At 42.7% G+C, this 14,455-nt stretch overlaps 1 protein-coding gene across 6 annotated transcripts in view; it reads left to right on the top strand.

Annotated features, from left to right (window-relative positions):
* The window catches only part of PDHX (pyruvate dehydrogenase complex component X), an 80,501-nt gene that overhangs the window by 62,093 nt on the left and 3,953 nt on the right, over positions 1-14,455 (top strand). For 3 of the 6 annotated variants that reach the window (XM_054971169.1, XM_054971168.1, XM_054971171.1), the window contains one exon: positions 5,391-5,549. In XM_054971169.1, coding sequence (XP_054827144.1) covers positions 5,391-5,549 — 159 coding nt within the window. The other 3 variants (XR_008596516.1, XR_008596517.1, XM_054971170.1) reach the window with 2 other exon arrangements.

Genomic DNA, 14,455 nt, shown 5'->3' with positions numbered 1-14,455 from the left:
CATTCTATCTACAAATAAACCGCAGTACAGTAAGCTACAAAGCACCCCAATTACAGTAAGTTATACAATAATTTATACACAAAATTTATACAAAGATTTTTCTGCCCAGGACAACCTACTTGCAGTTGCCGCCCATTAAATTCAAACGCCAAATCCAAGTCTGTAGGGAAACGTCATCCAATGCCTGGGAGGGGAGGAATACCTTCCCTTCCCTAGTTATATACAGTGACCAATAGAAATCATTGGCCAGTTAAAGGCACCACTAATTTTTAGAATGCAGCCCTTAGTAAAGACATTACTTAGGGACTATGTAAAACCATCGCTACATTCACTATTTGGTATTAATAGTAATAAAAATACAGAGTAGTGAAATTTGCACAAGATGTTATATACAGTATATAGACCAACAGGGGGAAATACATATATAAATAAGTGAATAAATGCATAAGAACAGTAGTAATGAATAACAGTGATATAAATAGCAAGAATAAATAATTATAAACTTTAGTAAATAATTCATACTATTTAAAAATTCAAAATTCATTCAACTCGATTTCATTTGGTTTATAAACAAATTCATTCTGTTTAAAAATCTGTATCCCTTAAAAGCATTGTCCTCCCTATTAGGGGTGTTGTAAATGGCTCAGTGTGCTTCGCCCAAAATTTTATATATAAATTTGTATATAAAAAAATCTTACGGAGAGCTATACTAAAGTCTCATAGAAAAGAAGAATATTCCAGTTCATTATTGAGACTGCGAGGACACATAGTCTGAAGGCGAAAAATCCATCTTGCCTCTGCCTGTAATAAAAAGCGATTTGCATAACCTGGCTTATCTACTATTTCCAAGACCGAGAAATTTAGTTCTTTTTCATTTTTATGGTAAACCCCAAAGTGCTGGGTGAGAGGAGCATCTTGATTACCAGTTCTTATTTTCGAAAGGTGCTCCTGGATTCTGAGGCGGACCAGCTGCGAAGTGCAGCCCACATATAGCAAATTGCATTTGCATTGAATAAGATATATACCACGTTGGAAGTGGAGCAAGTAGAGAACCCTCTAGAGAACAAGGGAATGCCTGAAATAGGGTGGGTGATGGTTTTAAGATCTACAGTCAGTGGGCATACATTGCAATGGCCACACGGGAAATGACCCCGTGGTACATTGCTAACGGCGCCCCGATCTTTGAAATCTGAATGTACTAATACATCTTTCAGGCTCTTAGTTTTTCTAAACCCAATCTGTGGGGGAACTGCGCACCCTGGGATATCTAATAAGATGTGCCAATTTCTCCTAATGATCTCTGAAATTTTCCCTGAAAGGGGGGAGAAATCTAAAGCGCACGTGATCCCACCATCTGTGCGGGTTTTACGCGCCTTGTATGTTAGTAAATCTCTTCGGGAAATTGGCTCAGCCCTTAGCTTGGCTTGTTCAATTACCTGCTCAGGATAGCCCCATGATCTAAAGGCCAAGCTCATATTTTTTGCTTCCATGAGGTAGTCCGTGTATTTTGTGGCGTTCCTTCTGATCCTTAAAAATTGCCCATAGGGTATATTTCACTTTAAGGCAGAGCGGTGATGGGAAAAATAGCCGCTCTGTTGCCTTTCGGTGAGGTCGCACACCAAGTGAAGTGGGAGTGTTCTTGTAAATAACAACATCAAGGAATGTAACATGCTGTAAACTCCCCTGATAAGTAAACTTGATGTTAGGATCTAGGATATTGATCCAACGCATGAAATTTCCAACATACTTGGCACTCCTCATGATCACAAGAATGTCATCAATGTACCGCCTTATGCAAATTATTTGATCAAAAAAGGGGTTAGATGTTTCATCATGAATATATTGGTCTTCTAAATTAGCCATATACAGAATCGCTATGCTGGGTGCCGCGGAGCAGCCCATGGCTACTCCTTTTACTTGATAATAGAACTGAGACCCAAAACGGAAGTAGTCGCGTTCCATAATCAAATCCAAGAGGTCAAGCAAAAAATGGGTAGGTGGAAGTCTAGAGGACCTCCTATCTAGGACATCCCCAATGATTTGCCTGGCTTCGGGATGTGGTATAGAGGTATATAAGGACTGCACATCCATGGTAAGCAGGAAGGTGTCATTAGGTAAGGTTAAAGATTCTACGAAATTAATGAGAGCAGTCGTGTCTTTAATGTATGACTTCGTCTGTACGACAAATGGTTGTAAAATGCGATCCAAATAAATGTCCAGAGGCTCTAAGATCGAGTTGGAGGCCGACACTATAGGTCGTCTGGGGGGTGGGTAGATGTTCTTATGGATTTTGGGGAGACAGTAGAAGACCGGGATTCGTGGATCACGGTTCAACAAGTCTCGATGTAAGTTTTGGCTGACAAAATTGTTCCCCAAAGCATCATCCATAACAATTTTAATGTTGGGACTGCCTTGAACTTATCTGTGCGAACTTTTCAGAATCACATGTTATGATTTATGTAGCACTTGTCTATTTATTGGTAATATAATTTGCACGGTTCATATTCCGGTGTCTTGTTTGGTGCACTTCCTCGAGCCCTTTGGCTCCTTTTTGTTCTGTAACTTGTTAGAGGAAGGCTTTCCTGTTTTTTGTGATCTGTTTTGTTGAATAGCCTGGCTACCACATTTTGGACTGTTTTCAAAGGTGGCTCAACAAATGCCAGCAAATTAAAATTGTATTCTTTTCCTGTTGCCTAGGATCGAGGTTTGAAATCTGCCACAAACTTGCTTCATTCGTGATATACAGAATCTATCTCACTGAAATTACCAATACTACATAAGTTCCTATGGCATTCATTTTGCTGAGCTTTAGTTCATACATATTACATTTTTATCTGTCTGGTATTCTATTCCTGTTTTCTTTGGGAGTCTGATTTTTTTCCAGGTAATAACATCAGTATAATGCTTCAGTGTGCAGATGTACAATTATAACAACGAAGCTGATACATTAAGGATAGGACTCCCTAATCACTTCTAAATCAGCTGTATATGCTCTGGTTGCTTTATTTATGGAGGATTATAACTGTTGTGTTGCATTAAATCTTAATATTTGGCCATATTTTTATAAACCCACTCACTCAGTGCAGATGGCAGACTCTTTACCAACATGCTATGATACGCTCTGCAGAAAAATCTTTCGGCATCTAAAATTGCTGTACAGTAAAATAAAAAGTTCTAACAAGTTTGGAAGTGTTCGTCATAAAAATCACGAGTGATGATTTATTTTATTTATACATTCACAAATTTTAAAAGTCCCATGGGTATGATATTTAGAGATCCCTGTAAAAATTCACCTATACATTGCAGCAAAAAAATAATTTAGTTAGTTTTTTGTGAGCTAATTATAGAATCATAGAGTTGTAAGGAACCTCCAGGGTCATCTAGTCAAACCCCCTGCACAATGCAGGAAATTCACAACTACCTCCCTCCACACCCCCAGTGACCCCTGTTCTATGTCCAGAAGATGGCAAAACAACCTCCAGGATCCCTGACCAAACAGGCTTGGAGAAAATTGCTTCCTCATCCCAAAGTGGCGTTTGGCATTGCCCTGTACATGTAAAAAAGGGCCAAGAGAACTAAGCACTGATGTAACCCTTCCTTGTTGTTCCTGTGTGACAGAAGAGCAACATTTCTCCTTATGCAAAAAGTTTGGCCACATTCAGCCAGTGATACTGATAGATATTTACAAGATCAAATACCCTTCATCTGCTCCTGATTCAGAGGCAAATAAAGAAAAACACAGGATATTGTAAGGATGCCACACATGGCACTCCAGACCCCTAGACAATGTGTCCCAGTGGCTTTTTATAAATAAACGATACAAGACAAGATGAATCCTTGTGACATCTGAAGCATAGTGCCCATACCAGTGAGATAGTAGAACCACTGTAAAGCAGATCCTCCAACTCAAATAGCCAGTCTAGAAGAATATGATGTTGAGTTTTCCAAAATGCTGATGCTGGAGACCTGCAGAGTATACATGGACAAAAAGGCATGGAGCTCAGGGAGTTGCAATGAGGAGGGGAAAGGAGATTAATTGTTCCCCCTTCCTGTTCCATTACGACGACAACAATGATGATGCAAGAATTTCTCTTGGCACAGGAGCAGTGCCATCTAGTTCCCCCACTTTACCATAGTCCCACCCCAGCTGCCCGGCTTCTTTTGTCCGTGTGACTCAGTCAACTTCCAGAAGCAGCATTTTAGAAGACTCAGACAGCTGGGGGCAGGGGGTCTCACAACCAACACATGTGTACTCATTAGGATCCAAGTCAATGTCCAAGTCAAAAAATGCAAATTATTCTATTTGTTTGCAAGAAAACAGCAGACTGATTAGCCTGGTTTGGCCAGAGCTCATCAGGGCTTGGGAGCTACGCAGGGTCATCCACAGTCAGTATTTAGATGGGAGGCTGACAAGAAATATTGGTGTTGCTATGTGGAGGGAGGCAATGGCAAGCCACTTCTGCTCATCTCATCGCTGGAATGCTGTGTAGAAGGGGTTGCCATGAGTTGGTTGAAACTTGATAGCCTGTTCTTCTTTACAATCTGATCTGCCCACTTGAGCCCGAGCTCATCGGGGCTTGGGAGTTATGCAGGGGTCTCTGTGAGGCAATTGTGACTTGGTGATACTTCTGCTTCCTTGCAAGAAAAAAAAGTATGGGTTTTGGAATATTTTACATCATTCCTTAGTTATGGATGCTATTTGTATTTAAGAGAGTTAACAAAAACTAAATAATGTTGAATTTAGAAAGTTGATAATTACCATAATTGCCCTAAGACTTATTAAAACTATATTTGAGCCATATTTCAATCTAATTTTAAAATGTCAGATTCAAAATTAAGAAACTTCACATTTGTCAAAAGTTTAATTCTTCTAGGCAGATAATTAACATAGATATATTGTGGGTTTCCACCCTTTTTAATATTCAGCATTATTTTTCTGCTGTAATCAAAGTGTGGGCAGAAAATCCAGATACATCTCCTTATAATTGGAGTAGGCTCTCACAATTCTTGTTTCCTAGATATCCAAACGTGGGGGTTGATATCGGAAGGGATTTGGATTCTGTTAATAATTCACCAACAGCTCAGCAACTATATAGAAACTAGTCCTTCTGACTGTCCCCAGCTGTATAATTTCCATGACTACAATGTACATTTATGCTTTGTGATGAAATAGGCATGCTTGGATACAAGCTAATAAGATAAATCAATTCATAGATGGCATGGCAAATCTTTTGTCATTGTTATTAACCTTCTCTTGCTTAAACTAAACCTTTCCGCAGATGTGAATGCCTATCTCACCATAAATTCTAAAGGGTTTTCCGTATACTTAAGTAGTTGGTTGCACCGTTATTTTTTTAACAGCTGCATCTCCTTCTGTTTTCTTCTTCCAGCAAATGCCAGATGTGAATGTGACCTGGAATGGAGAGGGGCCCCAGCAGCTGCAATCTATAGACATCTCTATTGCTGTGGCAACAGACCGAGGTCTCATTACACCGATCATAAAAGATGCTGCAGCTAAAGGAGTTCAGGAAATTGCTTCTTCTGCAAAGGTAGACCACCACATACATGGTAATCTTTATGAGTAGAATAGTAAGCACGTAGAATTGCAACCAAGTGTATGGTGTGCCTCAAAAAAACTTCCACATAATTTCTTCAGGATACATTCAAGCTGCTTCTCTGCTGGATATGAAACATCTGGGATAATGTCCCATTCCACAGGAATTACGGTATCTTACTTTGTTTCCTGGCAAGAATTCAGGGATTTTAATTGCGATTAAAGTCAACAAATACATTTCGTTTCTGCCCTATGTTTATTTAAAGTTCCTAAGAGAGAGATTAATTTTTAGTGCCATTGTCATCCAAAAAAAGAGGATAATACTAATTCTCAAAGGAAAATAATACCCCTTTTTGGCAAGTTCTAGGTTTTCTCATTATTGTGTATTTTGCTTACTATTTTAAAAGCATTTTGCTCTTTGTATTTTTATTTTCTTTTTTGAAGGAGCTGCTGAATATTTGACATGGTAGAGTCCTGCCCAGGTGCTTTCTTGTATAGTCATCCATATAGACAGTTTGAAATGATGACAGTATAATTACTGGCAAATTGTCTTTAAATGGTTGAACCACCTGTTACTAAATTCCTCACATGGAATATAGATGGCTACAATGAAATGAAATATTTATGTTTATTATCTAGCTGCTGCAAAAGATTATTTTGCAACCAGTAGATGAGGTGTGATGGGACAAAACAACCCAGGTTAATATTTTGATCTCTTGAAGAGTATGTTTGTTTTGCACACATTCATATTTCTTTAAAGGCTAAAAACAATAGCTCCACAAAACCTGTATGTCAAGGAGTTTCATAAAAGCAAGGGCTCTCCTTGTCAGGAATAATTTGTGCTTGTTCTCATTCCACAGATGACACCAAAGAGAATAAAATTATTTGGATTTTTTTCAATCCAAGTATTAGGTAGTATAGATATTTCTCTTGCTCATAAGATTTTTTCATATATAGTATGTAGGAGGAGGTGATCTTGATGGAGGGATTTGTGCACGCATGTGTAGTAAAATATCTTAATCCTCTTATCAAGACTAATATTGGTTGTTGAACATAGACATGTATTACCGCTCTCAGTTTTGCCGTGACCTAATTCCTTACGCACTAGAATTCCTCTACTAGATCCTGTGTGTTGTTGCCTTATCAGAGAGAAGTATGGTATTAGACTATGGGTTAGATCCAACAAACCACTCTCTTGCAAGAATCACGGATCTTCCTTAATTTCTCTTCCCCTCAGCAGTCCCTTCTGACTCCAGGAGAGTTGATTTCTGGGGCTGCAGAACCTGTGTGCAGTAATAGCCACCTGAGTTGGTGGGCTGCAGTGAGGATGGGAGGGGAAGCTCCCTTGTCCCTTTCCCCTCATCATCATTGCAGTACATCCGTGAAGGTCCATAACAGTGAGAAGAGTCATTAGATACAAATAAGTAACTTAATAAATCTGTTCTTGTCTATGTCACCATGAATTTAGTTTACAATTAGTTATCTTTATCAGCGTTGAACTGAGTATACAAACATCAATATGCCAGCAAAAGCTGGCATATTGAGGAGTGGGGTGGCAGCAGAGAACCCCCTCCCTCGGGTCCCAGACAGCCAACCCCATGTGCACATCTCAAGTTCTGGGTTAGACAATACAGATAGATGGCCCCTAAGGTACTTGGCATCCAAGCCATTTATGGCTTTAAAAAGCAAAGTTATTTGAAGGTAATAAGGGAAGTGTTGACACACAGATGTGCTGAGGGGGATAAGAAGCAGCAAGAGAGGAAGGGGGATAGTCAAGTGAAACAAGTGATCCTCAAACAGTTGAACTTGTGGAGCTGGAGAGGTGATGGTCACAGTTAGGGATGTAATGGACCATTAAAGTCCATGGAGAACTTTAAATACAAGGATTCTGAGTATGTTAAACTGATTTTACTGTGGGGGCAGAGAGTGCCCTCAAGTCAGAGTTGACTTATGGCGAACCCTGCTGGGATTTTCATGGATTTTCAGAAGTGGTTGCCATTGCTTGCTTCTGCAACCCTTGTCTTTGCTGGAATCCTCCTATCCAATTACTAACCAAGGCTGACCCTCCTTAGCTTCTGAGATCTGATGAGATCAGGTTCACCTGGGCTATCTAGGTCAGGGTGATTTTAATGTAAACATCTCTACAAATAAATATTTAAGTATTTGCTTGTAAGCAATGATCTGAATTGCAGACCTGTCACTAATCCATAGTTTTTATTAATATTTTTTAGTTCCACTAGTCAAAGTGCAGCATCAAAGCTGACTTAAAAGTTATATTTCATGTATTTGTCAGTGTAATATCTAAGGGATATTAGGAATGATTTAGAATGTGTGAAGACTTTTTAAAAATTAAAATATGTTTTGAATAAGCATAAAAGGCAGTAAACAAATCACAAAACCTTATTATAATCAGGAATATGATTAATCTATTAAATATAACAACAACATATACCACCCTTCAGGACAACTTAACATTCACTCAAAGTGGTTTACAAAATATGTTATTATCCCCACAACAATCACCCTGTGAGATGGGTGGGGCTGAGAGAGCTCCAAGAAGCTGTGACTGACCCAAGGCCACCCAGCTGGCTTTAAGCGGAGAAGTGGGAAATCAAACCCAGTTCTCCAGATTAGAGTCCTGCCACTCTTAACCATTACACCAAACTGGCTCTCCACACCAAACTAGCTTTGCTTTTACTTTAATTTATAAGCCACTTAAGCAGTCACAAATGGATTCAAATCAGCTAATAAAAAGGCCAGCTTTATCTGTGATTGCCTGCTTTGTGATCTCTTTCTTTTACATCACTTTTCATCATGGGACAAAACATATAACTTGTTGTATCCAGTGCACAGTGAAATAACTCCTTAGTAACAGGCACTTGAGTGGCTTTTATAACTCTTCAGTTACAATAAATGTGAATCCTTTTTATGAACTGTCTGTGAATATTTCATTTTTAAAGCGTTTTAGATGCAGTGATGGAATTTATGAAGGTTTCATGTGTCTGGGTATGCCTCATGAAATCACAAAAAATTATGGTTTTCTTTTCAGAAGCAATTATTTGACATTGTTATTTCCACCCATAGGCTCTTGCTTGTGTAACAGTGCTTGCTTACACATCTTTCTCAGGTGGCTGGTATAAAAACAGTTGGGTGATATTTCCTAGCAATTACAGTGTGAATGTGGTCATTTGTAACAGTTTTGATCAAGAATAAGTTGTTTCCTTTTAATATTTACTAATAAACAGATTTTTTTTAAAGTAAATTATTTTTCGCTCATATCAAGTATGTCTTGGACTATGAAGTGTTGTTTCTGAAACACTAAAAAACCAAGACCATAGAGGGGGGCATGCTGGATACATCTTTTTCATAGATCCTTCAGAATCAAGCAATATTTGCAGAAAAATAATGGTCATAGTATTTCTTCTTTTTGGCACGTCTTCTTGCTGTAAGCATGGCTAGTTGTTGAAGATGAAACAAGCTGTCCATCCATAAGGAAGAATTGTTGACTAAGGCAATTTACAGCTCACAATGGGATTTTGAGAGCCAAGCTAACTGAGAAATTGCCATGAAAGATCCAGAGTGATCCAACTTCCAGTGTGGGAATATAAGCCTGTTCCCAGAAGATATAACTTGAAGTTCATCAACGGTCTTCCTGTGCAGTCCCACATGGGACTGTGCACGCGCAGACCTGCCGATCTCGGACATTTTTACAGCTCTGAGCCACTAGGGGGCGCCCCCGCCGCTCATTGCGCATGCGCGGCCGCTTTTCCCGCCGAAAACGGCTCCTAAGAGGCGGGGCGCCCCCGACGTACCCTTCAGTTCCTCTTTTGTCGCCGACTGAAGAGGTTCTTCTGGCTCTGTTGAAAGTGTTTTTTGTTACGAAGATGTCGGACAAGGCCTTATTCAAGAGGTGTTCGACTTGTGACCGAAAAATGACCAAGTCGGATGGTCATGCTGAGTGCCTGTACTGCCTGGGAGAAACACAATCCACAGGCTTGTAAGTACTGCTGCACCTTCACTTCGAAGGCCAGGGCAGAACGTTTGGGGAGGCTCCAGGCTTATTTGTGGCATCGAGCTATGGCGGTGACCAACACTGTTTCAAAGGGCAAGTCGCCAGCGGCAAAAAAATCATCCACTCCGGCTTCGAAGTCGTCGGAGAAATCTCCACGCTCCCGCCAATCCCCGGCTTCCACTGTTTCCAGGCCTCCGAGCCCGACGCGTGTGGTTCGGAGCCCTTCGACTCTTGACGGTTCCCGCCCCGTCGGATCCGACGTTGGAGTCGAGACCTGCTGTGGAACCGGCTGGTTCCAGCACTGAAGTCTCCCTCAGGAAGGAGTGTCTTACTGCTCCTTCGGAACCGATGACTCCTTGAAGTGGATCGGTGTTGGAACGTATACCTTTGGATCCGATCCCTCCCTCTTCCTCAGACAAGAAGAAGAAGAGGAAGAGAAAGCACACGTCCAAGTCCGACAGACAGGTGCTGGAAAGTGTAATTACCCCACAATCTGAGGGTACGCACCAACCCGACATTTCTCCGAAAAATCGAGTCGTCGGATCCGGGGATGCTTCTTCTCCGCGGAGAACCCCTGCGTCCCGTAGATCCCGTGAGTCTGACGTCATTATGCTGGATAGATCATTAACCCCGTCCGGGGTCCACCGTTCACCTTCCCGTGACTCCTGGTCTTCACGTTCTTCTAGGGGCCGTCCATCTCATTGTTCGGACAGGTATAGCCCGTATTCGTACAGACGTCGATACAGGGAAACCTCTTATGGTTCCGAGTCTCATCGGAGTCGACGCTCCCGCTCTCCTTCGTTCCAGGAGGTGTCCATGGAGGGTTTCAATCGATCCCCGATTCCTTCTGATGTGGAATATGATGAGCACCTCACTGCTGCTAGGTCCTACGATTCTCCACCCTCTGATTCTCCTGACCAGGCGATTGGCCCTTCGGAGGAAGCATCTCCCACGGAGGACTTTCGTGCCTACAGTGAGTTACTTCAGAGGATGGCTAAGGCCCTTGAGATAGACGTGGTCTCCTCGGAACCACGCTCCAAGGATAAGATCCTAAAACACATGTACTCCGGGTCCACGCCGACCATTGCCTTCCCCATGATTGAAGGCTTCGTTGAGCTCCTGGATGGTCTCAATTTGAAACCAGCTTCTACCCCTGCAACTAATAAGAAGGTTGAGAACTTGTATCGAGTGAAGGATGAGCATTGTCAGTTCTTGTCCCTTCACCTACCTCCTTCTTCCCTTGTTACTGAGGATATGCAAGCGAAGCCTAAACAGGGGTCTCTGTCGGTGCCTTCTGACAAGGACAGTAGAAAAATTGATTCCCTAGCTAGGAAGGTCTACGCTTTTTCGGCCTTTGGCATTAAAATTGCTAACTTTGCAGCCATGATGTCCACTTATCAGCTACTTCTATGGACAAAGGTGGCCACCTTTGTCCCTCAACTTACTGAGGACCAAAGAATCTTCCTCAGAGCGATACAGGAGGAAGCTGTCCGGTTATCGAGACACCAGATTACTGTCAGTAGGAACATGGCGGATACCTCTGCCAGAGCTCTCCTTTCTGCTCTAGTCTTGAGAAGGTTCGCGTGGCTTAGAACAACAGCTCTACCTCCCGAAACACGATCCAAGGTGGAAGATCTCCCGTTTGACGGGCAACATTTGTTTTCTGACAAGACGGATGAATACTTGTCCAAAAAACGTAAGGATAGGCTGACGGTCCATTCCTACGGAGTGTGTCACCAACAACAGTCTGGTCGCCCGCAATACAAGCCCTACTCTAGGTATCGGCAGCAACGTTATCATCCGTATTATGCTTACGGCTCCCAACAGCAGCGTCCGTATCAGACCCCACAGCCCTCTTTCCAGAGGAGGAGGCAAGGTGTCAAGAACAGGCATAACAATAATCAACATCAGCCCAAGGACTCTGGGCAGACTCAGAAACAGTTTTGACAGTTACAGGGCCCTGATCCTCATTTTGGGGACAGGCTAGCTGTCTTTTTTGCTGAATGGTGTACGATTACATCGGATGCTTGGGTTTTGGATATAGTTAAAAATGGTTATAAAATTGAGTTTGTTCAGTGGCCCGGTCTCTCGTGCCCTAATTTTTAGTCTCAGTCCCCACAACCTGGAGTGGTTTCGGAGCTGTCTGCTTTATTAACTAAGGGGGCTATTGAAGAAGTGTCTCCTTCTTCTCATCCCCTAGGTTTCTACTCTAACCTTTTTGTGGTCGAGAAGAAGGATGGCGGTCTTCGCCCCATCCTGGATCTCCGAAAGCTGAATAGGTCCATCAGGGTTCAGAAATTTAAGATGACCACATTGCAGTTAGTGTTGTCTCTTCTGCCCCCCAATTCTTGGTTTGGAGTATTGGATCTCAAAGATGCCTACTTCCATATCTCTCTTTTTCCTGAATATAGGAAATTCCTCCGTTTTACCTACGGTTCCAGGGTTTTGCAGTACCATGTTCTCCCCTTCGGGTTATCTACAGCCCCTAGGGTGTTTACTAAGTGTGTGGCATTAGTAATAGCCTTCCTTAGGACACAGGGCTGCTGCATTTTTCCGTACCTTGATGACTGGCTCTTAGTTGGCCATTCGGAGGATGATGTTTCCTCTCAAATCTCGATCACATTGGCTACCTGCCTGAGGCTGGGCCTCTTTGTGAATCAAAAGAAATCCAAACTCACCCCGACTAGGGTCATCCAATTTATAGGGGCTGTCCTTGATGGTGATCGAAACTTTGGTTTCCTACCCCAGGAGAGGGCTCTTAAGATTAAGGCCCTTGTCAGAAAGTTTAAGAGGTGTAGGTTCCAACCTGCCAGACTTATCCAAGTTTTGTTAGGATATATGGCCTCTTGCGCAACTGTGGTTTCTCTAGCTAGGCCACGTATGAGGCCACTTCAGCTTTGGTTTTCAAAGGCCTTTCGCCCTGAAAGGGACTCCCAACGAAAGAAATTGAGTGTTCCCCGTAAGGTCCTTTCCTCTCTAGATTGGTGGTTGCAGGACCTTAACCTTTTGGGGAGGGGTGGCCTTTGGGTACAGACAGCCTGATATTACAGTCACTACTGACGCCTCTAATTTGGGATGGGGCGCTCACTGCCAGGGACTTTTCACCCATGGTTTGTGGGATGAGTCTGAGGGTGAAGAGCATATTAATCTTCTTGAGTTACGGGCAGTTTATTATGCGTTACTGGCCTTTTCAGATCTGGTTTGCAATAAGACAGTACAAATCTTGACAGATAATACCACGACTATGTTTTATTTGAATAAACAGGGAGGCACGTTGTCTAACGTGTTATGTACAGAGGCTTTAAAAATTTGGACTTGGGCCATTGACCATTTGGTCTGGCTGATAGCTGTTCATATTCCGGGCATGGACAATGTCACAGCTGACCGCCTTAGCAGGTTGGAGGGGGACACTCATGAGTGGTCTCTTCACGACAAACATTTACGTCCTGTCTTTACAGAGTGGGGTGCCCCAGAACTAGACCTCTTCGCTTCAGAAGAGAACTGCAAGACTCCCCAGTACTATTCCAGAGGAGGCGTCGGCCTCGAGTCTCTTGGGGACGCGTTTCAGTTAACTTGGTCAGGCCCCCTTTTCTACATATTTCCCCCATTTCCCTTGTTAACCAGGGTAGTTTCCAAGATACAGGTGGACAAGACGTCGGCCATTTTAGTTACCCCATATTGGCCGAGACAACCGTGGTTCCATGCCATTCTGAGACTTCACAAGGGGATGTATCGGTTCCCGGATCGTCCGGATCTCCTGTCGTTTCGAGGGGTCCTACATCACAGAGTACATTCACTCAAACTGACGGCGTGGCTGATTCTTCAGAACGAGGATTTTCCACGGCTGTGATGCATGTCCTCCAAAATGCCCGTCATCTTTCAACTCAACAGTCATATTCCCTGAAATTGAATAAATTTTCTGACTGATGCAGAGACATAGAGGTTGATCCTGTTTTTTCCTCCCTCTCTGAGATTCTGGAATTTTTGTGGGGTCTTAAGCAGTCTGGCTTAGCTAATTCTTCTGTTAAGGTGTATTTGGCTGCTATCTCAGCCTTTCACCCTCCTATCAATAAAAAGACTGGTTTTTCCCATTACACGTCTAAATTATTTTTGAAAGGGCTCAATAATTTGTTTCCTTCGGTTCGTGTGTTAGTTCCGCAGTGGTCCCTACCCCTGGTGTTGACAAGACTCCTTTCCAAACCATTTGAGCCTTTGGCTACATGCCCTCTGGGTCTACTTTCCTTTAAGGTAGTCTTTTTGGTTGCTATCACCTCTGCCAGGAGGGTGGGTGAGCTGGCGGCTCTATGTTGTGACCCTCCTTACTTAAGTATTCACCCAGATAAGGTAGTCCTTTAGACTAAGATTGAGTTTTTGCCCAAAGTGGTATCAAAATTTCATTTGGCGCAGGAAATTGTTTTGCCTGTATTTTTTAAGGATTTTTCCCCCGAAGCGGAGCGATCCCTTCATACCTTGGATGTGCGGAGGGCTCTCCTTTTTTATTTGGATAGGATAAAGCCTTTCCAGAGGGACTCTCATCTTTTTGTTTGTTTTGCGGGCCCCAGGAAGGGTATGAGAGCTAATTCTCAAACTTTGGCCCGTTGGGTAGTGCAAGCTATTTCATTGAGTTACAAATGTGCTAACTTACCTTGTCCGTTGGAGATACATGCTCACTCCACTAGGTCTCAAGCATCTTCGGCTGCCCTGCTCAGAGGGGTCCCGATGCAGGATATCTGTAAAGCGGTGATGTGGGCGTCTGCGGATACGTTTGTGAGGCATTACGCTTTGGACGTCCTGGATAGGAAGGAGACAGCAGTTGGAACAGCTGTGCTGCAATCAATCTTCCTGTCCTGATGTGCCTCTGCCTACCACCCAGGTATTTAAGCTTTGGA

This window comes from Eublepharis macularius, chromosome 2, assembly GCF_028583425.1.
Source record: "Eublepharis macularius isolate TG4126 chromosome 2, MPM_Emac_v1.0, whole genome shotgun sequence".
Lineage (NCBI taxonomy): Eukaryota > Metazoa > Chordata > Lepidosauria > Squamata > Eublepharidae > Eublepharis > Eublepharis macularius.
The sequence above is the reverse complement of the archived record's forward strand: the minus strand, read 5'-3'. Positions and strand labels throughout refer to the sequence as shown.